This window comes from Elephas maximus, chromosome 21 (genome assembly GCF_024166365.1).
Source record: "Elephas maximus indicus isolate mEleMax1 chromosome 21, mEleMax1 primary haplotype, whole genome shotgun sequence".
NCBI lineage: Eukaryota > Metazoa > Chordata > Mammalia > Proboscidea > Elephantidae > Elephas > Elephas maximus.
Window position 1 is genome coordinate 47,574,257 of NC_064839.1, and position 27,770 is coordinate 47,602,026.

At 49.7% G+C, this 27,770-nt stretch overlaps 1 protein-coding gene across 2 annotated transcripts in view; it reads left to right on the forward strand.

The window, feature by feature from the left end:
* CMIP (c-Maf inducing protein) overlaps window positions 1-22,191 on the forward strand; it is a 250,600-nt gene extending 228,409 nt beyond the window's left edge. For both annotated transcript variants that reach the window (XM_049864728.1, XM_049864729.1), the window contains 11 exons: window positions 114-179; window positions 1,444-1,470; window positions 1,858-1,906; window positions 5,128-5,235; window positions 7,302-7,418; window positions 7,926-8,066; window positions 8,855-8,902; window positions 10,438-10,584; window positions 11,489-11,594; window positions 12,969-13,039; window positions 22,002-22,191. In XM_049864728.1, the coding sequence (XP_049720685.1) occupies window positions 114-179; window positions 1,444-1,470; window positions 1,858-1,906; window positions 5,128-5,235; window positions 7,302-7,418; window positions 7,926-8,066; window positions 8,855-8,902; window positions 10,438-10,584; window positions 11,489-11,594; window positions 12,969-13,039; window positions 22,002-22,055 (934 nt within the window). In that variant the 3' untranslated portion in view covers window positions 22,056-22,191. The remainder of the gene's footprint in view (window positions 1-113; window positions 180-1,443; window positions 1,471-1,857; window positions 1,907-5,127; window positions 5,236-7,301; window positions 7,419-7,925; window positions 8,067-8,854; window positions 8,903-10,437; window positions 10,585-11,488; window positions 11,595-12,968; window positions 13,040-22,001) is intronic.
* The last annotated feature ends 5,579 nt before the right edge of the window (window positions 22,192-27,770 follow it).

Below are 27,770 nucleotides of genomic sequence, written 5' to 3' on the forward strand. Positions count from 1 at the left end.
CAAGGATTCGGGCCTTTCTGCCAGACCATCACCCAGCTGCTTGCCGTTCGTGACAGTACATTGTGAACCGCTCCTTGTCCACAGCAAGCCTAACCTCCCCTCTCTCAATGTAGGTCGGACTACGACGACTGGAGACCATCTCTGGCTAGCTTGCTTCAACCCATTCCATTCCCCAAAGAGTAAGTTCATGCAGGTTTCTGGAACTCTCCAACTAGCGAGAAACACCTCCGTTGCCCACTGAGGCATTGGTAGTGGGACCATTCCTTTCATGGTGGGAGGATCAGGCCAAAAGCCAGAGATGGAGCTGTGGATCCTGGCTCGCTGGGCCACGTCCTCCACCTGGGGACCCTGTGGAGCACATGCCCCCTGCAGAGTGAGGAGATGGTGGGATTCTCTGAGATAAAGGTGCAAATAGACCCCTCCTACTGTGGCTTGCACATAGTCTAGTTAACGGTCTTTATGAGGAGTCAGATGGAAGTGGTGATGCCCACCTTTCCCCTCCCAGAGGGCGATGGAGGAAACCAGGAGGTGATGCCTGTGGCTCTGCATTGTGTCCTCATGGGATGTGCTGGAAGCTCTCTAATTGCACCCATGTGCACATGAGCTATGTGCCACACTGAATGTGGCCAGGAGTGGCCCCCAGCACCCTCTTGCCAGCCTTACCCCACTACTGCATCTGTCACAGGAAGGCAGGGGGACACTGTCTGGCAGGTAATGCCCAGGAGCAGGCTTTGACTAAGTAACCAGACCCAAACGTGCCTCTAGGCCTCTGTTTTGATAGATGGAAGAGCCAGGCCTCCGGAGGCCACGGGGGCTCTCTCAGGAGTCCATTAACAAGCCCGTGTTTGTGAAATATGGCTCTCGGAGGGGGACATTACACTCAGTAATTGCCCCATTTGCTGGCCTAGCGGGTCTCAGGGGCCCCCAGGATCCAAGACTGGAGAAATTCTACTCCTGAGACTGGCTGCCGTCTCCAAGGAGCAATGGCGTCATTGGCAGCAGTGCTGTCCCTGCAGGTCAGGGGCGCTGGAGAGCAGCCCGTGATGCAATTTGAGTGGAGGAGTGGTCCCTGGGGTCCTCCTGAAGTGCCTGGTGATTAACAGGGCCACATCTTAATTGTGGAACAATTAATACACACACCTGGGTCCCTGGTGCCTGCATGTGGCCCACATGCCCTGAGTTAGCACTGCTCCTATACAACTATGTACACCCCTGATGGCGGCTGGGGATGTCTTAAGCCTGTTACTGTGACCCAGCACCTGGTCAAAGGGGCCCTTGTTTTCCAGTTTCAAGTAATGATAAAATGTTGGGATTTCATTCTCGCTTCCTCTTCATCCTTGGAATCAGACATAGAGACTAACTGTTCCCAGAGGAAAATCTCTGGAACATGGTGCTGTTTGGAGAGGCCCTGCTAACTGCATTCTCCCTCTGTTTTGGTTACAGAGCTCTCGCACACGAGAAGTTCACCCAGTGAGTGTTTGGGCAACTCCCGCAGTACCTTCTTTTAGCCCACACATCCTGTGTCCTGGGGTCAGCCCTCAGCAACCAGCCCTTCTCTGGCCCCTCCTCTGTCCACATACATCCTGGGAGCCCATGAGATCCCAGCCCCTCTTGGGAGTTCTCCTGTTACATGAGTCCAAGCCCGCCCCGCCCCCCCCCCCCGGCATTTCCTGGGACAGCCGCATTTCCTGGGACATCCTGGGACAGCCTCGTGTGACCTAGCCCATCAGCGACGCCTGCTCCCATGCCCTGGTCCTTCTGTGGGCTGCCTCTTTCTCTCCACCCCTTCCCTGGTCTCTACCCCTCCCATCCCAGCCAGGACCCCAGATGATTCAGCTCCTACTTTGTGTCTTTCAGGGAACTGAAGTATGTGATCCAGAGGTTCGCAGAAGACCCACGGCAGGAGGTGAGCCTTTCTCCTCCCGGCGCTACCAGGCACAAGCCCAGCCCCCCCTGTGGCTCTGTCGGGGAGGGGGCCCTCATGTCACCAACTGGTACTCAGAACTGTTTGCAAAGGCTCCCAGTCTCATGCATAAACAGAGGCCCGCCCTGAGTGTCTGGGCCTGCCCATGACATCAGCCTGTTACTGTAAACTCGGCTGACCAGAATTGGTTTTCCACTGGCTGGCAGTCTCTCCACTGATCAGAGGCCTTGACTCAGGGGTGGCCTGGCCTGGAGCTCCCAACCAGCTTCATGACAGCCTTTGAACCTCTCTGGTCCTGCTGGTCTGTGGATTAGCAGGCTGAGAGAATAATCTGTTCCTGGGACCAAGCTTGGTTTTTACTGCCTGTGCATGGAGGCCGAGGCCCTCCCTGAGGGGCCTCTCTGACCCTCCAAAAAACTGGGCTCCCAGGGCGAGGCCCAGCTTCCACCCCAGAGCTGGTATGAATGAGCAAGGATTTAGAGAGGACTTGGAAGTCAACCCAGAGCCTTTCTCCTTCCATCCCATTAAGGAGCCCTGGTAGCACAACAGTTATGTACTCGGATGCTAACCGAAAGATTGGTGGTTCAAACCTGCCAGTCACTCTGCAGGAGAAAGACCTGGTGATCTGCTCGCATAAAGATTACAGCCTAGAAAACCTATAGGGCAGTTCTGCTTTGTCACATGGGGTTGCTATGAGTCAAAAATCGACTTGATGGCACCCAAAAACAACAGTCTAACAATAGTAGCAGCAGCAAGTATCACTTATTAAGTGTTTGCCATGCATATACCTTTTCTCATGTAATCCATACAAAAACTTCAGGAGCTAAGTTCTATTTATCCCAATTTTATGAACCCAGGAAGTCTGCTTCCAGACTTGTGCTAGTGGCCGGCTCTCTGGCATCCACGCTTGGCCAGGCCAGACCTGCAAAGATGACCAGTCCCTGGCCTTGTCCTTGGGGAGTTCAGGGCCCACCTCTCTATGCCCATGCATTCCGGAATGTATGATGATGTGGCCCCCAGGTGGGGACAGACCTGGACACATTTACACCATGCAGAGCAGGGAGGATGAGGATGGACAGCCAGGGGAACAGCCAAGGGACAGCCAGGTATTCCTGATGGAGCCATCCAGGGAGGCTTCCTAGAGGAGGTGATGCTGAACTGATTGGACTTGGCTACATGGATCAAGGTTGGACCATGAAACTTGTCTTGGGCCTGGAGAAGCCGGTCTTGGGCAGGAGGGTAAGTGGGGAGTAGAGAAGGAATCGGGGAGCACACAGACACTGAGGTCCCACCATGTGTCCAACCATCACAGGTCTTCATGGCCCAGAGCCCAGTTTTTCAAGCTCCAAGATCCAGACATTCTAGATCAGTGGTTATCAAACGTAACTACCTGACAGGCTTGTTCCAAAAGCCGACTCCCTTAGAGATTCCAGTTGAGTGGGTCCAGGAATCTCCATTTTGAACAAGCTTCCCAGGTGGCTCTGATGCAGTGTCTTCAGGACACACCGAAAACGTAGTTCTAGAAGGATGTCCCTCGAAAACACTGTGATACTAAACCCTGGCTCCAAAATCTCCAGCCGATGGGAAAAAGCAGAAATGTCAAGGACCAGTGATCTTGCGTTTTCTTAGATATCCCTTGCTGTGTGTGAAGACACAGAACTCCCCAGGAAAAGGGTGCCTTCATTTCAGACACAAACTTTGATGTTGGAAAATAAAAGTGGTACCAGTTGCTTCCTAGAGCAGAGAGGCAGAGCCAACTGGCAGAAGAGAAATTTCTGAGGGCAGGGTAACGTCCGTGATACCCAGGGGAGCTGCATGTCAGGACAGGAGGTACCTTTGAGCTGCAGTGCCCACCCTCCAGAGGCTCGTCGCCCCCCGGCCCTAGCTCAGCCCTTCCTTGTTCCCCTTCCTTTCATACCCTTGCCTGTTTGCCTCTTTCCCTTATTTCTCTATTGTTTCTTTCTCCCTCCTTTCCCTCCTCACTCTTCCTTTCTCTCTCCCCTCCTACTTTCTCACTCGTAAATGAAGCCATGTTGTGGTAAGCTGCCATGGAGTGGGCCTCAACTCATGGCAGCCCCTTGCACAGTGGAGCAAAATACTGCCCAGTCCTGTGCCATCCCCGTGACCAGTTGCGAATCAGACCATTGTGGTCCAAAGGCTTTTCATTGGCTGATTTTTCAAAAGTAGATTGCCTGGCCTTTCTTCCTAATCCCTCTTAGTCTGGAAGCCCCCCTGAAACCTGTTTAGCATCATAGCATCACACAAGCCTCCACTGACAGACTGGTGGTGGCCGCACGTGAAGTGCACTGGCCAGGAGTTGAACCCGAGTGTCCCACATGGAAGGCGAGAATTCTACAACTGAACCTTCAGTGCCCCCAAATGAAGCCATAGTTGTCTTTTAAATTTTTGCTGTATTTATTGAATAGACTTTCCTCCTCCTTTGCTTCCTTATTTCTTTGAAGTAGGTAGGCTAACACTGCTGTTCCTACAACTCTGAAGGGAACGTCAAAGCCCACCCATCCTTGTGTTCTGTTTACCTGGGTGGGGTTGTGATCAGCTGAGTGTCTGAGTCAGCAGCTCCTGCAGAAAACCGTCATCAACTCCTGAAGGAGAAGATCAGGCGCCTCTCAGCTTTCTTCTGAGGATGGGGAGAAGGATGGAAAACAAAGACCTTTGTTTTTCTCTCTCTCTGCAGTTACACCAGGGGCTAGGGTGGCTGCGGAATTCCTCCCAAACACACTCACATGCACACACATGTACTCATACATGCACAAACATGCCCACCCACACAGACATAGAGCACTGGGAAGGTATAGGAGAAAAGGGTGCTGAGTCTGAGCTGTTTGAGCCTCTCTCTGCCCTGATTCAGCTACTGACTGGCTTCATTTGAAGCAGCTATCCAAGCCAGAACCTGGCCCACCATCCCGGGAGCTGATGAGGGATGGCTGGAGTCCCCCAGTTTATGGACACCACACTTTCCCCCAGAATATCTTCCATGGAATTTAGTGGATTTTTCTCTTTAAAAAAAAAAAAAAACTGGGAGGGGAATCAAAGAAGTCTGGGCATAGCTGAGTTAAATTGTTAACACTGGTTTCTTTACTGCATTCCGTATCAGAGCCTTTAACATGTGTATGAATGGATTCCATATCACTGTTGCCACTGGGTCTGCGTGAAACTCAACATCGTGTCTCTCTCTCCTGCAGGTCCACTCGTGCCTGCTGAGCGTGCGGGCCGGTAAAGATGGCTGGTTCCAGCTCTATAGCCCTGGGGGGGTAGCCTGTGATGATGACGGGGAACTGTTTGCCAGCATGGTAGGTGGCCCAGGGCCTCAAGTCCAGTGGGCTGCTAGTGGGTGCTGGGTTTGCCTCTCCTGACTTGTGAAATAGCTGCCCCAGGCAGACTGTGGCCAAGCCTGGGGAATTTCCAGGCTAAAACAACGCTGCTGGTGAAGATGGAGATGATGATGAGGACAGTGGCCACGGCTGTCACTCATTCTTGTCATTTCCAAGCAGGCACTGAGCCAAGGACTTGACATGAGTTATCTCGTGCAGCCTCACAACAGCTTTGGGAGGTGCTACTTACTATTATTCCCATTTTACAGATGAGGCAGCTGAATACCAGAGATCACACAGTTAATCGTGGCGTAAGATTACCTATGAGATATTGAGTGCTTAGCGTGTACCAGGGATCCACAAGGCCCTGTGAGTCCATGAGCTCATTTAATCCTAATAGTGAGGCACCAGGATCAGGACCATCACCCCCTAATGGCTGAGGAACTTGTGGCCGCAGAACCAGGAACTACATTCATATCAACTTTGGCACTTTCTTTGGGCTGGGCACTGTGTTGAACACATGCTCTCTCTCTTTTAATCTCCATCACAACCCTGCCTGTGAAGGACCCCTGCGTTGAAGCAGACTTAAAGAGGCTCAGTTACTCGCCTGGGGTCACGCATCCCAGTCTAGAGCCTCCCAGCAACCAGTGGTGGAGTGCTGTCTCTTGAAAGAAGGAGCAGACTCTTCTCCCCCAGGGCAGATGCTCCACTCAAGTAGCTGATGTCCTCAGCTGTTCCGCTTGCTGACACCCAGCGCTGCTTTCCAGTCCCTTGTTTTCCCAGGCTAACATATCTCAGGGGGAGCATGAGCTGTGGCGTTGGCCAAACCTGGGTTCAAAGCCATCCCAGCCACGCTCTAACTCTGTGACCTTGGGATAGTAACTCAGCCACCTGCACTCCAGCTTTTCTTATCCAGGCCTCTGGGGTTGCCATAGCGATGGTGGGGCAGTCGGTGCCAGAGCCAGCGCCAGCGATGTGGGAAATGATGGCAGATGACTCTGGTCTCTGCTGATGGCCAGATCAGGGGCACAGGGCACACAGCTTGCCCTCCGCAGTGAGCCTGGCGGGGACCGTGGTGCAGTGACAACAAATTGGGGCACTGCTCGAGAGCCTGTCTTGAAAGGGGCTTATTTTTAGATCCTTTTCCTTACACACGCCTTCTCCACTCCTTGTCTGCTGCCTGCTACATCCTTTTGAATACCCTCGTCCTGGAAGCGTGCCTGTCCCCTGCCTGCCTGCACCGCTTTCTGTCTCTGCTTGACGTCACAGCCTTCACCATGGCAACACCTGGTGGTCCCCCCTCACCCTCAGTGGGGGACTGAATGTGAGAGCGATCTCAGGGAGCTGGCAGTGGCCCTGCCTGGGAGATCTCATTTGTATGCCAGAGTTGTTAATGGTGAAGCAGGAAAAAAGTGCACACGGGGAGGGAGGCAGGCAGCCACTGGGAGGGAAGCGTACTGTTTCTGTGGAGACCCATGGCACTGAAGAGTCCTCCTTGAGGAGGCTGCTGTTTCCAACTGGGGAAGGGCACATGCTGTTGCATGAAGTGGGAGGAGAACCAGTAGGGTGCAGGGCCCTCTCCCAACCCTGTGGGCTGGGGACTTGCCCTTGGGTCCCCATCTCCACATGTGCCAGGAAGAAAGCCAGTCTTAATGGCTGCCTAACAGCTAACCCAAGATGGAGCAGTGTTCGCCAGTTCTCGGATTTCTAGGGGCAGCTGATCTCCCAGAATGCCTTTCAGAGCTGAGTGAAGGCTTTGAAGGGGAAGCAGGGTCCCTTGGCACGGCCTCTTCTCGCACAGAGGGCTGCTCGGTTCCAGCACAGCTGAGAACCCAAAGGCCCAGAGGGCAGCAGAGCCCCAAGGGGCCCTTTGCTTCCCCAGAGGAGACCCCGTGATGGTTTCAGATCTAGTTGCTCAGAGAGGGTGTTGTGGGTTGTTAAACGTCCTCTGGTGTTCCCTCTGCCTGGCACGCTGGAGGCAGCCCCCCGGCCACAGCCCCAGGCAGTCTCCATCCCTTCCTTCACCTGGGTTTTCCCACCTGCAGGTGCATATCCTCATGGGCTCCTGTTACAAGACCAAAAAGTTCCTGCTGTCCCTGGCAGAGAACAAGCTGGGGCCCTGCATGCTCCTGGCGCTGCGAGGGAACCAGACCATGGTGGAGGTAAGGTGCTGCTGCGTCCCCACGCATCCCTGCTGCTGCTCAGCCGACTTCGCTCTGTTTGCCGAGTTCCTCCAGGAGCCAGGAGCGACAGCAGGAGCTGGGCACAGCAGATACGAGGCAGGCGAAGGCCTGGCCCTACTGAACGTAGCGGGAGAGATGGGCCTTCATCAACACGTGTTCATTTCAACTGTGATACGTGTGAGGAAGAGGAGGGACGTGGTCTCAGGGACCAGGGAGGGCTTCTGTGTGCATTAATCATCCCATTTTGCATATGGGAAGCTGGGGTGGGGCGTCTGTCCAATGTCACACCTCCAGAAATAGAGAAGAGAGCTGGGTTGCCAGTTTTCAAAATAACGGTGGGCTACGCAGGGTGTGCTTAGCTATAGGATCTCATTCCGGGGCTTGGGGCTATTGGGGCGGGCTGAGGGCTTCACTATCCATGCCTTCAGAGAGCATGCTGCCCTGTAGGCACAGGTAGGCCCTAAGGAGTCTCTGGTCCTCGGGCAGATCCTGTGCCTGATGCTGGAATACAACATCATCGACAACAATGACACCCAACTGCAGATCATCTCAACCCTGGAGAGCACGGATGTGGGCAAGCGCATGTACGAGCAGCTGTGCGAGCGGCAGCGGGAGCTGAAGGAGCTGGTGAGTGCCCGGCCGGCCTTGGCCAGCCTGCCCCACGTGCAGCCAGAGGCGGGTCGGCAGAGCCCAGGGACCATTACTTCCACCTCTGTGAGCCTCAATCTCATTGACTCCTCCTCCCAGCCCAAAGAGGTCAGGATAATCACCAACTGCTTTCCAGATGATCAGAGACAGGCACAGAGAGGGAGAGTAACTGGTTCCGTGTCACACAGCTCGCGGGGCCTGGCCAGGACTGGACTGTCTCACTCACAGTGCCATGTGCAGCAGTCACTGTCAGCGCCTGTCCTCCCTTGCCCTCTAGGCCCCTCCATCTCAGCGTGCGGGAGCCTGACCACACGTACATACACACACGTGTGCACAGCAGGGCAGGTGTGGTAGGAATTCACATCCCCAGACTCCTGAAGCAGCCTCCGCCAATGACTGATGAGAGTGGGTATAAAAGTACCCCAGCTCCCTCACCCCTTGGGTGGAGTGTCTCTGAGACATGGCTTCTCCACCATTCCCCAGAGTTCCCCAGTGGTGTTAGGCTCCTGTGCCCCCAGTGAGGGCTGGCTTGACAAGGCCCCTCCACGGCTCTTCCCCTTCCCCATCTCACTTCCCCACTCCCCTACGTGTGCTTCTTGGGGTTACCTCTCTAGTAAGCCACCTGTGCACAAACCTTGTCTCAGGGTCTGCATGAACATGTCACCTCTACCAAGACAACAAAGATGGCGCTTTGAGTGGCATTAATAGATAAGCAGGATGGAAATTCGGGAAAGAACAGGTGTTAATCAGTGTGGTTTCTGTTGCAGCAAAGGAAAGGTGGACCTACCAGGCTAACACTGCCCTCCAAGTCCACAGTGAGTTGGTTTGGTTCTCTCTGGGGGCCAAGGAGAGGGAAGGATATGGGTGTGGGTCCTCCCTGCTGAGAGTGCAGAGCAGGGTCTGTGGCTGCAGTGTGGGGAGGGTGACGGGACCTTGTAGTACTTTACAGGCAAACTCCTCCAGGAGGGAACCAGGTTACAGGAAACTAAAGAAAAATGAAAACCAAAGATAGTGTTGATATTAGTATGTCACCAGTTAACGTTAATACAGGCAGTCCCCAAATTACAAACGAGTTCCATTCCTAAGTCTGTCTTTAAGTCGAATTTGTACACAAGTCAAAACAGTTAAGTATGGTTTGTATTTAACGTCAGTGAGTCAAATGTTTGTGTTAGTATATGGTATGTAGTGTACCTTCTATGCGTAAAAAACATTAAACACTCCAGATACACGAAAACATCTTTAACATAATACAGTAATAATAATAAAGTTTAGAAGTGCATCGCAAAAAAGTAGCATCTATTTGTTATTATGAACCATTGTATAGACCTCTAATTTTTAATATAATAGGCTTTACAGGGCTTGGTTCATAAATACAGGTTCATAAGCCAGATGTTCATAACCCAGGGACTACCTGTAATGGTAATAATAGCTAACATACACTGAGCATTTATTTACATGCCAGATACTGTACTAAGTATTAGTTCATTTTATTCTCACAGTAGCCCTATGAGGTTGGTGCATCTTACCATCGCCATTTTATAAGGTCTTCAAGGATATTAGTTCCTTCTATCCTGCTGCCCCACCACTGCCCACTGAACTTCCCACCTCATGATCCAAGAAGGTTACTCAAGCTCCAGCCATCTTGCCTCCATTCCGGCCAGACGCGAGGAGGAACAGGCAAAGAAGGACATATCTCCTCCCTTTACAGGCCTTCCTAGAAGTTCCACTTGAAACATATCCTTGTATCCCATTGTCCAGACTTGGCGCATGGCCACACTCTGCTGCAAAGGAGGCTGGGAAGTTTATCTAACTCAGGGCAACCAAGTGGCAGCTGAAACTCAAGGATTCTATTGCTAAGGTGAAAGGGAGAATGGCCTTTGCCTTTAAGTGCCTCACAGCCTAGTGCTCCGGCCGGCACAGTTCTCCACAGGCCTTAGATTTGAAGGTGATCTCAGGGTTTGCACATGGGAAATGGGCACAAGCTGCTGCCTGAGAGGATGAGGCAGCCAGTGAGACACACATGTATGCACACACATGCACACATACATACACAGACGCATGCACACACATACCCGTGGGAGGAACACGGCCTTGGAACACCCCAGGCTGTGACTCAGGGTTGAGTCATGGCACTGAAGGCTTTCTCCTCCCACAGGACATGAAGGAACCCCTCACTCTCTGACACCCCCTTGGCCTAGCCTTGCCGAACCATGCTGTTGCCTCGGCTCCTGGGGCTTTGCTGCCCATCAGTGGCTCTCTGTAGGCAGGGAAGTGCCCTTCGCTAGGAAAGGGATGGATGGGAGGGCTGTCCCAGGGCGTCCCTGAGAGCCACCTGCCCGTCTGTGCACAGGACGCTGACTTGGCTCGTTTGCTGAGCTCTGGCTCCTTCGGAAACCTGGAGAACCTCAGTTTGGCCTTCACCAATGTAACCAGTGCCTGTGCTGAGCACCTCATCAAACTGCCTTCTCTCAAGCAGCTGAACCTGTGGTCCACCCAGGTACACACGCCTGCCTGCGCCCTCCGCCATTTCTAAATTATAACCCTCCTCCCTGCACCCCTCCTCCTTGCCCTGCTGCACCCCTTCTCTGTGCCCACCTTGCGTCCTCCTTTCTGCGTCCCTCCTGCATTCCACCCTGCACCTTCCTCCTTGCCATCCCTCACCATCCTCCGTGTCTGCCCTGCACCCTGTGTCTGACCTTTCTGCCTAGGGCCCATGGGCAGCCCCTTGGTTTCTACCCTCACCTACCGCCTCAGCTCAGCACCCCTTTCCCCAGGCGAGAGCAGGTTAGGACATCATGAAGCCTCATGGCCTGTTCCCAGTGGGAGGTGCTGAGAGCCCAGGCAGGAGAATGCCCGGCTGCATAGAGTCTAGAGGGCCTCAGAGCAGAGGTGAGGTCTGAGCCGGGCAGTGCGGAGGCAGCTCTACAGTCTGTCTGGTGGCAGTAATGGCACCATGGCAAACTCAAGGCCGGTGGGCCCAGGCTCGGCATTTAGAAGCCAGTAAGCATGTCACATGGATGAGCTCATTTAAGGCTCACTCTCAGCTGGTGAGGTTCTGGCTTTGCCTGCAGCCTCACCTTACATGTTAGAAACGGGCACCAAGGGAGTTACCCAAGTCAGCCTGACTCCAGCCATCCCATCTCCCCAGCAGGTGGAAAGAGACCCCGAAGCTTAGGACTCAACCAGATCAGAGCCCTCCTTGACAGTGGGAAGCTGACTGTCAGGGAGGGCCTTGGCCCAGCCCACATCCTACAGGCAGAGCTGGTTCTGAACCCGGCTGAGAGGCACTGTGTCCTCTGGGAGGGAAGTCTGTTTTGCCCTTTCACCACACCCTTAACCTGGGGGTGGCCTGGGGAGACAGAGGCCAGTCCCCAGGGCTCAGTGACTCTGTGCCTCCCCAGTTTGGAGACGCCGGCCTGCGGCTCTTGTCGGAACACCTCACCATGCTCCAGGTGCTGAACCTGTGCGAGACCCCTGTCACTGACGCTGGCCTGCTGGCCCTCAGCTGTGAGTACTGCAGGGGTACGGGGCCACGTCACTCACACACTTTCATTCATTCGATCACTGGACAGATGTTGGCTGAGCACCTGCTCTGTGCCAAGTGCTGGGATATAGATACTCATTCATTGAACCAGTGTATATTGAGCACCTACTACATGCCAGGCTCTATTCTAGGAGCTGGGAACAAAAAAGAAAAGTCCCTGCCCTCATGGTGTTTATATTCTGAGGACAAAGCAAAAATGAGTAAGGCCCAGCCCGCTCCCTCCCGTCACTCACAGTCTACTGAGAGATCAAGTTCAAGGAAAGCCCTCTAGAACGTGGCACTGTGGGCCACCAACCAGCAGCATCACCCTAGGAGCTGGTTAGAAATGCAGATTCTCAGAGCCCACCCCAGACCCACTGAATCAGAGCCTGTGTTTGTACAAGAGGCCTGGGAGATACATGTTCGCATTAAAGTTTGAGAAGCGCTGCCGTAATAGAAGGGCGCACAGCGTATCAAGGAACCTGTACCCTAGCCCTCATCTACTAAACTAAAATCTCGGAAGACATGAGCTTGGGAGTCTGCGTTCGGCCAGCTATCCCCTTCTCAGACCCACTGGTTTAGCAGAGGGGAGCTGCCTCAGCTGGGAGGAGTCCAGGAAGGCTTCCTGGGGAAGGCGATGCTTGATCTAGGTGTGAAAGAGAAATGCATAGGAGTGGCCAAGGGGGAGGGTGCTCTAGGCAGCAGCCATGACTCTGAGGTCAGTGGAGGATTCCAGACAGCTCAGGAATGGGACAGGGGCATATGGCTGGGTTAGCGAAGGGCAGAGAGGACAAGGCTTCGAGCTGCACCTTGCAGTGTGTTCCTCGAACCACTTTCATCAGAGTCACACGGCGCAGGACAGGGAAGGGAAGAAGTAGCAATGCAGGTTCCTGGGCCCACTCCCATCACCCTTGGTCGGTGTCTCTGGGAGTGGGCCACAGGGATCAGCATCTTCAACACGCTTTTCACGTCACTCCACACAAGCTGGATTTTGAGACTTCTGGCTAACTCGGGGGCCTGCCCCGGGGCAGCTGCTTTTGGGAGAGCTTCTGGGGGGAAGGGCTGGACCTGGCCCATCGAGGCCGGTCTGCTGGTGTACCAGTGAGTTCAGGGGATGTGAGGCTCATCTGTGGCGTGGCAGCAAGCTCTGGGGACGTCAGGTCCAGGAGGGAGGGAGGCTGAGAGCCCAGGCCCAGTTCAGCCCAGCCCCTGCCTGCACAGACTCTCTGTACCTGGTTGTGCCCACCCCCTGAACAGTGGGCTTGCAATCTGCAGTCAGCCCCCAGCCTGGCCACCCCACACCCGTGCCCCCCAGCTAGAGGCTCCCGGATCTAGTGACTGTGTCTGTCCTCCCACAGCCATGAAGAGTCTGTGCAGTCTAAACATGAACAGCACCAAGCTCTCGGCCGACACCTACGAAGATCTGAAGGTAAGTCCTTCCTCCCTCTCTCCCTGTCTCCACTAGGCCAACACAAGATACTGGTGCTTCATTCACCCTTGGAGCTTGGTCTCCAGCCAGAGAGGATTCTGCACGAGCAGATAAACAAAGAAATAAAACAATGTCAGATTGACAGGCGTTACTAGGAGGAAGCTGGCGGGAAGTTGATGGATTAAAAGCAGGGAGGACCTGTGTGACATAGGACGACCAGGGGAGACCCCAAAGATGAGAAGAGCAAGGGCAAAGGGCCTGAGGCAGCCAGGGTTGGCAAATGTGGCTGGAAAGTGAGGGAGAGAATAGACTGGTGCCAGAGCAAATAAGGCCAGGTAGAACTTGAGAGGACTTTGGCTGTCATCCAAGTTCAGTAGAAGCCTTCAGAGACTCTAAGGTGGGCAGTGAGGTGCTGGTAAAAGCTTGTTCTGGTTGTTGGGTGGGAAATAGAGGCAGCGGGGGCAGGAATGGAAGCCAGGAGAACCTCTATGGGGTTACTGCCATCCTCCAGGTAAGGGCTTGGCAAGGTAAAACTGGGGGACAATCAGATACTCCGAAGGGTAGGGGGTGGCATGTGTTGTTTGTAAAAGCCGGTCTTGGGGAGGTTGAAGGCGCTGGGCCTTAAGCTGCCTTCTGCCACATCATCCTGAGGCTGTACGGCCCAGGGAGTGGATGGGGCTCAAGCCAGCGCCCAGGAAGGAAGGGCTGGACCAAAGGCAAGGTGCACAGATGGTGCTGTAAGCAGCCTGGCACCAGCACAGCCTGGAAGCGCTTCGAGGGGATCCCCCAGCAGCCCTGGCAGGGACAGGGCAGCCCCTTCCAGCCTCACCTCCAGCTCAGCCAACTCCCTGCCAGCCCAGGGCCTGTCACTGGTCGGGCAAGCAGATTCTGTCCCAGTGCCAACTGTGCACCGGGCCTGAGCCAACGCTGGGACGCCACCCCTGCCCAAGACGAGACTCAGAGTCCTGGCAACACAGACAAGTGCAGTAAGTTGAGGCAGGCACAGCACTAGCGGGGCCAGCGAGGAGGGTCTATTGGCTCAGTTCACTGAGGTTGAACGAGCCAGAAGGCAAGAGGGGCCTGCACTTCGGGGAGCGCTCTGTGGGCATGGAGGGACAGTTAAGGACATGGTCACGGCAGGCCTGAGTGCCCACCTGAGGAGTTTAGATCACCACTCAAGTGTGGTTTGCAGACCAGCACTGTGGGCATCCCTGGGGGCCTGTCAGGGGTACAAACCCAAGGTCCCCCCAGACTGTCTGAGTCCAAATGTGCGTTGTCACATGCCCCCCTGGAGACTCCTGCGAAAGCGCTGCTTTAAATGGTCCTCAAGCTCAGGGCATCACATATCCATACACTGCCAAGACCTGGCAGGAAACGGGTGTGATAGATAGGTCACTTGGGAAGAAAAATCGCATGTCATCGATTTTTTTCTTTTAACACATTTGAGAGAGGCATGGTGCCAATTTGAGGACTGCTGGCCAGTGACACCCAGCCTTGGTGTGGAGGGGACCTAGGGCACGGTGGGGCGATGGCAGCCCTTCTCAGCACCAGGTGGCAAGGCCACGTGGCTCTACGGCCCACTTCAGCCAGGTCTTCCCATTTCCCAGGAGAGCCTGAAAATCTAGATTGTTCTGTGCAACCTCCTGATTTTGAAAGGCTGGCTCAAAATTTTTTTTTTTCTGAAAATCTTTTGTTGAGTTTTTGATGAAAGTTGACACAACAAGTTAGGCTCCCATTTGACAATTACCTCACAAATTTTTCGGTGACATTAGTTACATTTATCACAGTTACCAACATTCTTTTTAATTGTGTTCTGTTTGTTCTGTATCCAGGACTCTAGCTTCTTTGCCCCCTTATCTTCTCATCTTTGTTTTTTGAGTAATTGTTGACCTTTTGGTCTCATACCGATGGTTTCTAAGTAGGGCACTGATCTTACAGGTAATATCCTTTATTTTGTGTGCCACTCTGCTATTTTGCTAAAGGGTGATCTCAGGGGATAGGCTCGGTTCTAGGTTTAAAGAGTGTCTCAGGGCGATAGTCTCAGGGAGTCCTCTGTTCTCTACTGTTCAGTTTGTCTGGTTTTTTTTTTTTTAAACAAGAATTTGAGTTCTGCTCCACATTTTACTCCCATTCTATCTGGTACCATCTATTGCAGTCCCGGTCAGAATGGTCAGTGGTGGTAGCCAGGCACCATCTCATTCTTCTGGTCTTGGGGTGGATGAGGTTGTGGCTGTTGTAGTCTTGTTTTTCTTCTCGGAGCTCTTGGTTACTTTCTTACTGTTTTGCTCCTGATGAGTAGAGACTTACAGTTGTGTCTTAGATGACTGCTAGCAAGCTTTTAAGACCCCAGACACTACTCACTTCAATGGTAGCATATCATGTAGATCATGATTTTTGTGAACAGTGTTATTATGCTCATTGACTGAGTTGTCCCATGAGACTATGGTCCTAAGCTTTCAAACCCAGAAAACCAATCTTGGAAAGTGGTTATGTCTATGGAATATTTGTGACTTGAATGAATAGATTTGTATTTACACATACCTATAGATACTTCTGGAAACACTGGTGGCACAGTGGTAAAGCACTTGGCTGCTAACCAAAAGGTCAGCAGTTCAAATCCACAAGGTGGTCCTTGGAACCCTATGGGGCAGTTCTCCTCTGCTCTATAGGGTCTCTATGAGTCAGAAATGACTCGATGGCAACAGGTCCGGTCTGGTCATAGATACTTCTAACCGTTCTCACCTATATACACACCTGTACCTACCCATATACCAGTATGCCTATACACATCCGTATGTGCTTGTCTTAGTCATCCAGTGCTCCTATAACAGAAATAACACAAGTGGATGGCTCTAACAAAGAAAAGTTTATTTCCTCACAATAAAGTAGGTTAAAAGTCCAAATTCAGGGCGTCATCTCCAGGGGACGGCTTTCTGTTGGCCTTCTCATTAATCTTCCCCCAGACTAGGAGCTTCTCTACACAGGGACCCCCGGCTCCAAAGGACAAGTTCTGCTCCCAGTGCTGTTTTCTTAGTGGTATGAGGTCCCCCCGCTCTGCTCGCTTCCCTTTCCTTTTTATCTCTTGAGAGAGAGAGAAAAGGTGGTGCAGGCCACACCCCAGGGAAACTCCATTTACATTGCATCAGGGATGTGCCCTGGGTAAGGGTGTTACAATCCCACCCTAATCCCCTTTAATAAAATTATAATCATAAAATGGAGGACAACCACACAATACTGGAAATCACGGTCTAACCAAGTTGACACATATTTTGGGGGGACACAATTCAATCCATGACAGTGGTCAAAGACTCGTTTTTACATTGGTTGTACTGTGCTCTCTACATCCACATTCAGTGCCACTTTTCCCATAGCTAAAAAAATAATAGTGACAAGTCTGTGCCATCTAAAGTGTACTTCCCCGCCCCCCCTTCCTCTCCCTGATAACCACCAATGAACATTGGTCTCTGTGTATCCTTGTCTTCTTATAAAAGAGAAATCATACAATATTTGTCCGTATATGCTTGACTTACTTGGCTTAGCATTATGCCCTTCAGGTCCATCCATGTTATAATGTTTCGCAGACTCATCATTGTTCTTTATGGTTGTGTAATATTCCATTGTATGCATGTGCCACAATTTGCTTATCCATTCTGCTGTTGATGGGCACTTCTGTTGTTTCCATTTATTTGATATTGTGATTAAAGTAGCAGTGAACTTAAGTATGCATATATCTGTTCATGCAATTATTTTTAGGTCTTTAAGGTATATACCTAGGACTAGGATTGCAAGATAAGGTATATACCTAGGACTAGGATTGCAAGATCATAGGGTAGTTCTATTTCAAGTTTTTTGAGAAAGCGCCATATTATTTTTGATAGTGATTGTACCGTTTTACAGTCCCACTAGCAATGGATAAGTATTCCAGTCTTCCTACATCCTTACCAACATTTGTTGCTGTTTTTTTTTTTTTTTTTAATCAGTGCAATTTTAGCCAGGGTAAGATGGTATCTCATTGTAGTATTGATCTACACCTTTCTAATGGCTAATGATCAAGAACACCTTTTCATATGTTTGTAGACTGCTTGCATGTCCTCTTTGGTGAAGGTTCTGTTCATGTCCTTTGCCCATTTTGTGATTGAGTTGTCTTCTTGTTGTTGAGTTGATGCAGTTTTCTATAGATTTTACAGATTAGACCCTTATTGAATAAGTAGTTTCTGAAGATTTTTTCCCAGTCCGTAGGTTGTCTATTGACTCTTTTAATAAAATCTTAAAATGAGCATAGATTTTTAATTTTTATGAGGTCCCATTTATCTGTTTTCTTGTCTTCTATCATGTGCTTGTTTTAATGTTTATCCAATTTTTACAAAAGATTAGGTCCCATCGTTTTCTCCCAGGAATTTTATGGTTTTAGGTTTAACATTTAGGTCTTTGATCCATTTCGAGTTAGTTTTTGTGTATGGTATTAGGTATGGATCCTGTTTCATTTTTCTGCGGGTGGATACCCAGTTTTGCCAGCACCATTTATTAAAGAGATTGTTTCTGCCCCACTAAATGTACTTTGTCCCCTTGTCAAAAATTAGTGGTCCATAGATGGCTGGGTATAATTCTTAGTTCTCGATTCTGTTAGACCAGTTTATGTGTCTATCTTTGATCCAATACTAGGCTGTTTTGATTACAGTAGCCATATAGTATGTTTTGATATTGGGGCATGTGAGGCCTCCTGCTTTGTTCTTTTTCTTCAGTATTATTTGGGTTTCTTTCCTTTCCATAGGAAGTTAATCATTAGTTTTTCCATTTCAGTAAAGAATGTTGTTGGATTTGTATCGGGATTGCATCGTATCTGTAGATTTCTTTAGGTAGAGTTGACATTTTCACTATTTTAAATCTGCAATCCTCTTCTAATCCATGAGCACAGGATGTCTTTCCATTTTTGTAGGTCTCTTTTAGTCTCTTGTAACTGCGTTTTATAATTCTCATTGTGTGAGTCTTTTATGTCCCTGGTCAGGTTAATTCCCAGGTATTTTATTGATTTATGGGCTTTTGTAAATGGTATTGTTTTCTTGATTTCTTTTTTGGAGTAGTCTTTGTTAGCGTGGAGGAACCCAGCTGATTTTTGTGTGTTGATCTTGTACTCTGCAACATTGGTAAATTCTTCTATCAGTTCTAGAAGTTTTCTTGTGGAATCTTTAGGGTCTTCTATGTCTAGGATCATGTCACCTGCAAATAGAGATAGTTATACTTCTTCTTTTTCAACATGGATACCTTTTATTTTTCTTTCTTGTCTTATCGCTCTCGCTAGGACTTCCAGTACACTGTTGCATAAGAGTGGTGATAGTGGGCATTCTTGTCCCATTCCCATTCACAAAGGGAAGGCTCTCAGCCTTTCTCCACTGAGTATGATGTTTTGCATATATGCCCTTACTTATGTTGAGAAATTTCCCTTCTATTCCTATTTTCGGAAACCCTGGTGGCGTAGTGGTTAAGTGCTACGACTGCTAACCAAAGGTTGGGCAGTTGGAATCCACCAGGCGCTCCTTGGAAACTCTATGGGGCAGTTCTACTCTGTCCTATAGGGTTGTTACGAGTCGGAATCGACTCGATGGCACTGGGTTTCGTTTGGTTTTATTCCTATTTTCCTGAGAATTTTTATCAGGAATGGGTGTTGAATTTTATTGAATGCCTTTTCTGTATCAATTGATAAAATCATATTGTTCTTTTTGCTTTGTTTTATTTATGTGGTGGGTTACATTGATTGATTTGCTACTGTTGAACCACCCTTGTAATCCTGGTATGAGTCCCATTTGATTATGGTGTATGGTTTTTTTGGTAAGTTGCTGAAGTGTGCTGGCTAGAATTTTGTTGAAAATTTTTGCATCTATGTCCATAAGGGATTTTGGTCTATAATTTTCCTTTTTATGATGTCTTTGCCTGGTTTTAGGTATCAGGGTTATGCTGGCTTCATAGAAAAGAGTTCAGTAGTGTTCCTTCTGCTTCTGTGTTTTTGAAGAGACTAAGTAGGATTGGCATCAGCTCTTTGAATGTTTGGTGGAATTCTCCAGTGTAGCCATCTGATCCTGGGCTTTTTTTTTTTTTTTTTAATTGTGCGTTAGATGAAGGTTTACAGAGCAAATAAATTTCTCATTAAACAATACACATACTGTTTCGTGACATTGGTTGCCAACCCCCCCGCCCCCCACCCCTACATGTCAACATGCTCCCCTTCTGGACCTTTGGTTCCCCATTACCAGCTGGGCCTTTTTGTTATTGTTGGCAGTTTTTTAATGACATCTTCAATCTCTTCTTTTGTAATGGGTCTGTTTAAAATTTCTACCTCTGTTTGTGTTAGTTTGGGCAGGTAATGTGTTTCTAGGAATTTGTTCATTTCATCTACGTTTTCAAATTTGTTGGCATACAATTTTTCATAGTAATATCAGTTATGGTCTTCTTTATCTCTGTTGGATGGGTTGTAATGTCATCAATTTCATTTCTTACTTTGATTATTTGCCTCTCCTGTTTTTTTTCTTTTGTCAGTCTAGTCAGTGGTTTCTCTATTTTATCGATCCTTTCCAAGAACCAACAACTTCTGGTTTTGTTGATCTTTCTATTGTTTTTCTATTTCATTTATTTCTGCCCTGATCTTTATTACGTCCTTTTTTCTGGTAGCTGTTGGCTTCTTTTGCTTTTCCTATTTATTCAAGTTGTCAGCTTAAGTTAATGATTTTGGATCTTTCTTCGTTTTTAATGCAGGCATTTATTGCTGTGAATTTCCCTCTGAATCCTGCTTTTGCAGGGTCCCAAAGGCTCTGACATGTTGTGCTTCCATTTTGGTTTGATTGTAGGAATTTTTTTTCATTTCACTTGTGATTTCTTCTGTGACCCAATAGTATTTTAGTAGCGTATTATTTAGTTTCCATGTTTTGTTTTTCCTTATTTTTCCTGTTGTTAATCTCTAGCTTCATACCATTATGGTCAGAGAAAATGCTTTGTATCATTTCAGTCTTTTTAAATTTGAGACTTTTTCTGTCCTAGCATATGGTCTATTCTGAAAATGATTCGTATGTGCTGGAGAAGAATGTGTATTGTTCTGATCCTGGGTGGAGTGTTCTGTATATATCCTAGAGGTCCAGTTGGCTTACGGATTTATTTAAGTTCTCAATGTCCTTAGTGATTTTCTTTTTAGATGTTCTGTCTATCATTAAAAGCGGTGTGTTGAAGTCCCCTACTATTATTGTGGAGTTGTCTAGTTCTCCTTTCATACTAGTCAGGATTTATTTGATGTGTTTTGGTGCATTGCTGTTAACGCCAAACCAAACCTGTAGCCATCAAGTCAATTCTGACTCATAGTGACCCCATAGGACAGAGTAGAACTGCCCCATATGGTTTCTAAAGAGTGCCTGGTGGATTTGAACTGCTGAACTTTTGGTCAGCAGCCGTAGCTCTTAACCAGTATGCCAACAGGGTTTCTGCATTGCTGTTAGGTGCATATATATTATAATTGTTACATCTTCTTGCTGAATTCACCCTTTTATTATTATGTAGTGTTCTTCTTTATCTCTTGTAATGGATTTTTATTTAAAGCTTATTTTATCTGATATCAGTGTGGCCACCCCTGCTCTTTTTTGTTTACTGGTTGCATGGAATATTTTTCTCCATCCTTTTATTTTCAGTTTGTGTCCTTATATCTAAGGTGTGTTTATTGTAGACAGCAAAAGGATGGATCATGTTTTTTTACCCATTCTGCCACTCTCTGCCTTTTTCATGGGGCATTTAGAGCATTTACATTTAAGGTTATTACTGAAAATGAAGTATCTACCTCACTTATTTTGCTATTTGTTTGAGTGTTTTGCCTCTTCTTCATTTTTTTTTACTCTGATTTTTCTGTTTTTGTTTGTGTTTGACTGCTTTTTGTGATGTAGCTGAAATACCTTTTACAGCACTGCACTGGCCCATCCAAACATGACTGCAGGCCCCAGCTTACAGCTTCTACCTGGGCAGTGTGGGGAGCCATTGAGGGTTGTTACGCACATGAGAGAAGCAGTGAGGAAGTGTGTGTGTACGTATATGTGTGCATGAGCATGTGTGTACATGTGAGCATGTGTGAGTGTGTATGTGTGCCTGTGTGCATTGTGTGTGTGCATGTGTATGTTAAAAAGGCCTTGCTGGCCAGAGTACCAGGAGGTTAGGAAGGGTGGAGGCCAGAGGTGGGAGACCATTGAGGAGGCAGCTGCCTGCTCTATACTGTGAAGGCTTGTTAAGAAAAAGCAGGCTGTTTATAGAAGAAGCAGAGGACAGAGGAAGAGCGTCTAAGATGGTGGCAGGGATGGAAAGTAGGAGACAGCGCTGAGAAATAGCAGGTGGAAACATAATCTTGCAGTGGATCCGCTGCAGGGATCCTGAGTGGGAAGACTCGAGGCTGAGGCCACAGTGCCTGGCACTCACTGTGCCCCTACTCCATCCACCTGCCCGTTCTCTGATGGGGTAAGAACACAAATCTTAGTAACACTAAGAACAGTCCTGCTCACAGATGATGTGATGTGTTGGAGATGGCACTCCGGGCTTTCTGTGCGTCTGATCATGCTGTGAGCCAGGGACTGGACTTGGATTTACCTCACAAATGAGGAAACTGAGGCTCTAAGAGGCAGGCCTGTAGGCTCGGGATCACGCAGCAAGCAGCAGAGCTGGGGGTCAAACCCTGGCCTTTCCACCTGCAAAGCCAGTGATCTGAACCCGTCTGACACAGTGGGGCATGGGGTCCCAGCCATGGCACCTGGTTTCTTGGTACCTGGGCCCACATCCCCAGCTTAGCTTTCTCCCAAAGGCCACCCAGCTCGCTGAAAGCCCTGGGAGCCACAGCAGGCAGCGGCCAGGTTGGCGGAGGGGGGGAAGGGTATGAAAAGCACCGGCCAATAGTTCCAGAAGGGGCAACCCAGCCATGACACACGTGCCTTCTGCCCCTCCCTAGGCCAAGCTGCCCAACCTGAAGGAGGTGGACGTCCGCTACACTGAGGCCTGGTGAACCCGTGGCCACACAGGAGGATTCTGCAAATGCAACAAAACAACTTGACTTACAGCCGTAGACCAGCCGTCCCTGGGGTCCCACCTCAGTGTCCTGGCTGAGAAATAGATGGGGGAGTCTATTTGGGGGCGGAGGGAGGAGGGTGGGAGGGGGTTCCAGAAGCACGCCCAGCCCCCACCTAAATCTTTTAGCTTCGTAATTGGAAACCTTGACCTGATCTAAAATGGACTTTGTAGCAACAAGAAGAATATCAGAGGGGTTAGGGAGGGGTGGGGGTGGGGGGCCTGGGGGGAGAGCCTTTGTGGATTTTCTTTGCCTTTGTGTTTAATGCCGTGTGGGAAAAGTCACCTCCAATGCCACCGTCACCGTGATCCTGACCGGCCTGGGGGCTGGACCAAGGATGCTTCTTTCTCTGTGGCTTTGAGCAGAGAGCCCGCCCCCGCCACTGGGACAAGCAGACCCGGTCATGTCATTGCACCCGTCCTGTGTCCTGACCATTGCTATGCAAAGTGATTTCTGTTGTACATAAGATTTAAATAATGCACCTATTTAAGAAATGTTGACAAATTGCGGGTCTGGGACCTGCCTCTTATTTATGAAGTCTCTGGCCCCCTCTCTCTCCCGCCCCACTTGGCGTGTAGTACTGTACAAACCAGTCAGCTGTTGGGTTAGTGGTAGTATTTTTGTTATTTTTTTTAAAGGAAGCAAACAGACAAAAAAGGAAAAAAAAAAAAAACTCTTTGGAAAATTATTTGCTTTTTTTGTAATGGATTCTGTATGCTAATGCTCTCTCGTCAGGCTGTCTGTCTGTCTGCCCACCCGCCCCTGTGCGTGTCTGATTCCCAGATGTCTCTGACTTTGTCACGGGGTGGGGGTCAGGTTGGGGGAAGAGGAAGGAGTGGAGTCCCCATATTATAGTGTTGCTCCTCCAAGACCCCAAGCTCTCTCTCTCGGGCCCCTTTTACAGATTTTGGGGGGGGTGCTAACCTTTCCTCCCTGTTCTGCCCCCATAGAAGAGCTGTCCCCGCCCCCACCCCATGACCCTGTGTCTCTGCTGGCCCCATGGCCCTCGCCCTCGTGTACGTCGCGTGGTCCCCTTCCTCATGCATGCTGCCTCTTGCATGGTCTCTTGGGAGAAGAGAGATACGTTGCCTCCACCAGCCTGACCGCCCACCCCCCTCCACCCCTGAAATGTGACCACTGCAACGTAGCCGCTCCTGTCCCCCCCCCCCCCCCCCACCACCGCTCCGACGACAAACCGATCTCCGTTTCTTTTGTAAACTTTCGGCTTTTCTTAACAAGCCCTCCCTGTACAGAACAGCCCCTTTACGGTTGATTTGGAGCCCCCTCCCCCAGGCCCCTTTTCTGTTCGTTTAGCACAAATACTTCCCCCTCCAGCACCTCCAGTCCTAACCCACAGCCAGTGTAATTGTTTTATATATATTTAATCTGATTCAATGGAAACCATGCTTTGGTCGTTTTATACTTTGCTAGGTAGACTTTATTACCCTCCTACTAGACCCTCATTTTTTTAAAAAAGGAAAAAAAAAAAGACATTGGGTTTCAGTCTTAATTCATTTTCCCGTGCCAGGTTTTATTTTGTGTGTGTGCGTGAGTGTGTTTTGTTTTGTGTTTTGTTATTTTTGTTGTTGTTTTCTGTTGTTTGGTTTTATTCCCCACCCCACCCTTCCAGTCCCATACTTTACAGCACTCTGGTGCAGGAAGAAGCAGAAGCAAAAAAAAAAAAAATTAAAAATTAAAAAAGAAAAAAAAAAAAGAAACAAGACATGCCACCTTTCCCTGCGCACTGTTGCTTTTCCTGATGGTTAATACTACTGTCACGTAGCTGTGTACAAAGAGATGTGAAATACTTTCAGGCAAAAATAAACTGTAAGTGACTCATTGATGGCTGGCCTTTCTGTGCGGCTTCACAGGGGCTGGGGAGAAGGGTATGGGCAGAGAGCAAGGCCTAGGCCAAGAGTCAGAGGGCAAGTCTTCCCCTTGATCCCCTTTCATTTTTAATACTTCATTGAGGTGAAATTCACATCACACAAAAATAACCATTTTAGTGTACAATTCAGTGATGTTTAGTACATTCACAGTGTTGTACATCTACCGCCTCTATCCAGACCCAGATGTTTTCATCACCTCAAAAGGAGACTCCATAGCCATTAAGCAGTTTCTCATTCCCCCTCCCCGCAGCCCCTGGCATCCACGAGTCTGCTTTCTATCTCTGGAATTACCTTCTCTGGACATCGTACACTATTTGTCCTTTTGTGTCTGGCTTCTTTGATGTAGCATGTTTTTAGGGTTCATCTATGTTGTAGCATGTATCAGGACGTCGTTCCTTTATGACTGAGTGATGTTCTGATGCCCCTTTTGGGTGTACATGGCACTTTCTGAAGGGCAGTGTCTCAGCCTCTGCACAATGAACATTTCGTATCAAGTCTTTATTGGGGGGGCTATCCCCCCAATCTAGGACGTTGAGCACCATCCCTGGCCTCTACACACTAGATGCCAGTAGTACCCCCACCACCATTCTGACAATCAAAAATGTCTCCAGATGTTGACAGCTGTTCCCTGGGGGCACAGTCACCCCTGCGAGAGCCTTCACTACACACCAAGGTCAGTTCTGCTGTTCCGGGGCTTTGAGGAAGCTCTAGCCCCCAGCTGCTAGTTCCTTGGATGCCTTAGCATCCCTCCTGATACATGAGCTGTGACCTTGCCACCACCACCACCGCCCCCAACACACAGCTAGTCCTTTCCTTACCTTCTCTCCAGAACCCACCTGAGTGGCCTCATGATTCACACCCTACCTACTGTACCCCTGCAAGCAAGTCCAGCAGCTGCTGGCACTGACCCCACGTGGCCCATGTGAGCCCAGACGCTTAGCCACAGCCGCCTCCTGGAAGGAGCTAGAAGGACTCCTGAGCTAGGGGCCCAAGAATCAGCTTGCACTGCTTTGGGGGGCATGGGGGTGATTAGTGACAGAAACGCTCCCGCATTGGTGGTGGCCCTGTGAATTGGTTCAGCTGCTTAGGAAAACATCTGTATCTACTCAAGCCAAATACACGCCTACCCTCTGACCCCGCACTCCCCTCTGGGTATACGCCCAAGAGAACGGAGCACATGTGTCCACCAAAAGGCACAAACAAGAAGGTTCAGAGCGGTCTTACTCATAATGGCCAGAAAGTGGCAACAACCCAAATGTCCACTCATAGGAGACTGAATAAACAAATTGTGGGCTAGTCACAGAGTAGAACAACACAAATGTCTCCGTCCGCAGGAGAGTCAATAAACAAACCGTGGCATATCCAGACGATGAATTCTACAGAACATTAGGAAAACAAACGATTGATACACACAATGGCATGAGCTAATTGGGCAGGCATTATGTTGTGTGAAAGGATCCAGACACAAATGAGTGCTGCTGTATGATTCCATTTATATAAATGTCATGACCAGGTGGAAGTAATCCATGACGATAGTGGTCACAGTCATCGTTACTTCTGCAAGTGGGGGGTGGGGGGAGGTTGCTGTTCACTGGGAAGGGGCAGGGTGGAACCTTCTGGGGTAATGAAAATGCTCTACACCTTAATCTGTGGCTACACAGATGTTTACAAATGTAAATTTTATGGAGCTGTATACTTAACGATTTGTGTTTTTTACTGTGTATGTTAAAAAAATTTTTTTTTAAATGTTATACATCAATTTTTTTTTTAATTGGCATCAAAAAGAATCGTTTTCATAATGAGATTGCTGCTCTGTGTGCCTGCCGGGCCGGGAGGGTGAATGGTGCCAGACGCCACCTTGACTTGTTCTGTCAGAGCTACTGCTTGCCCGTCTTTATGAAGCCTTTTGGTGATTTTTTTAAGTGTCCCTTCCTCAAAACACTACTGCCATCTGCTGGAAAATTGTCATCATAACTCAGTCTGTGATTGAGTGTACTCCCTCAGACCTATGCCCTTGCGCGGTGCACATCTGGACATGGTGAGATCCACGACTCTGCTTTATCCTTCAGTGTGTTCTGCCCAGATCACCGCGGTGGGGCGCAGAAGCCCCCTATTTATTTTTGGTACCAAGTCTTCACAGTCCAATATGTATTTTACACTTAAACAGTACATTGCGTTTGGCACAAGCCACATGTGGCCGGTGACAGCCCAGCTCTAGAATTTCTATAAGGAGCTAAAAAGGCTGGGGCAAAATGGTAGGACATGGAGAGCAGCAAGTAGGCAGGGCTTGAAGCAGCCCTTACCTACTAATAAAACTGGTTTTACTTCAGTGGCAAGATTATTGAGAGGCTGATGGAGAGACCAAGGTGGGCAAGACAAAACCACAGCCACCCCTGAGCGCTGTCCCAGTGAACTCTTGAGTAGAAAATGCTGGTATGGCAGCCCTCCTGGGGGCTCCCAGTCAGGTCGTGGTCTCCTCCAGCAGGCAGGTTCAGAGGCCTAGCCCGAAGCCCTGTCTGAAAAAGAGCACCTTTTTTACTTAAAATTTTTTTTTTTAAGTAAGGGTACATTGATTTGCAAGAGAAGACTTGCATAAATATGCATTTTTGTGAAGTGAAGAAAGAAGCCCATGTGGAGAAATGAGCCCAGCTCTGCTGGTGGAGGAGAGGCAGGGGGAGTGGGGCCAGGTACCCGACTTCCAGCTGACATAATGGCTGGGCAGGCGGCTGCAGAGCTCTGTCACTTATTAGACGTAGATGCAGTAACTGAACCCCACGTCTGTCCTCCCCACTGCCTGCCTACACAAGTAGTGCTCTTGCCCTGCCTCCCCATAGCCTGCCATTCACTTATTCACCCATTCATTCACTTACTGAACAAAATGTCTCAAATGCCTACTATGTCGCAGGCACACTAGAGACTCAGGAGTAGTCTGAGGCAGGATTGGAACCCCTGGTGAGAATTTCCATTTCTAACAAGTTCCCAGGCAATGCTAGTGCTACTGGTTAGGGACCAATTATGGTTCTCAAAATTTATTGTACATAAGAATCACCTGGGGATCTTGTTAAAATGTAGCTACTGATTCAGTATATCTGAGGTGGAAATACAAATCTCAGCAAGGGTTCGAACCGGAATGAACCGGTTTGAAGCTCTGTTCTGAAGGAGGAGGCTGCTACAGGCAACTAGTCACACGAATCATCCCCTCACCACAGCTGTGAGTTACAGAGGAAGCCTGCCTGGGCTCAGAGGAAAGGTCAGTAGGTAAACTGGAGGAGTGAGGGTTAGCCAGCCCAAGGAGAGCACAACCTTCCAGGCGAGGGAAGAGCATGTGTGGAGGCATTGAGGCAGGGAGCTGTGGCACCGCGGAGGCGCAGACCTCTAGAAGGTAGGAGGGGGCAGCCGAAGAGAGGGGCCTGGCCTTGCAGGTCTTTGTCCCAGGACGGTGGGAAGTCATCAAGGGATGGGGGGGGTGGGGCTTGTGGGAGTTTGTCTTTTCTGTGGAGTTGGGCGGCCGGCTAGGAGGCGGGGCTGGGGCCTGGCAAAGCTGCCAGTGCCAGGCTGGGGTGGTGCGCCGCTTCCTCAAAGGGGCATCCAGCCCCGAGACCGGAAGGAACGACTGTGCGGGAGCAGCGGGTGGGGCGCAGTGTGAAGACAAAGGCGGGAGGAGAGGCGGCGAAGACCGGGTCGCCGAGCGCACACCTGTCGGCGGCAGTGGCCGGGGCGGACAGGCGGAGGGTGGACCGGGCTCCAGAGTGGCCCGACTCCC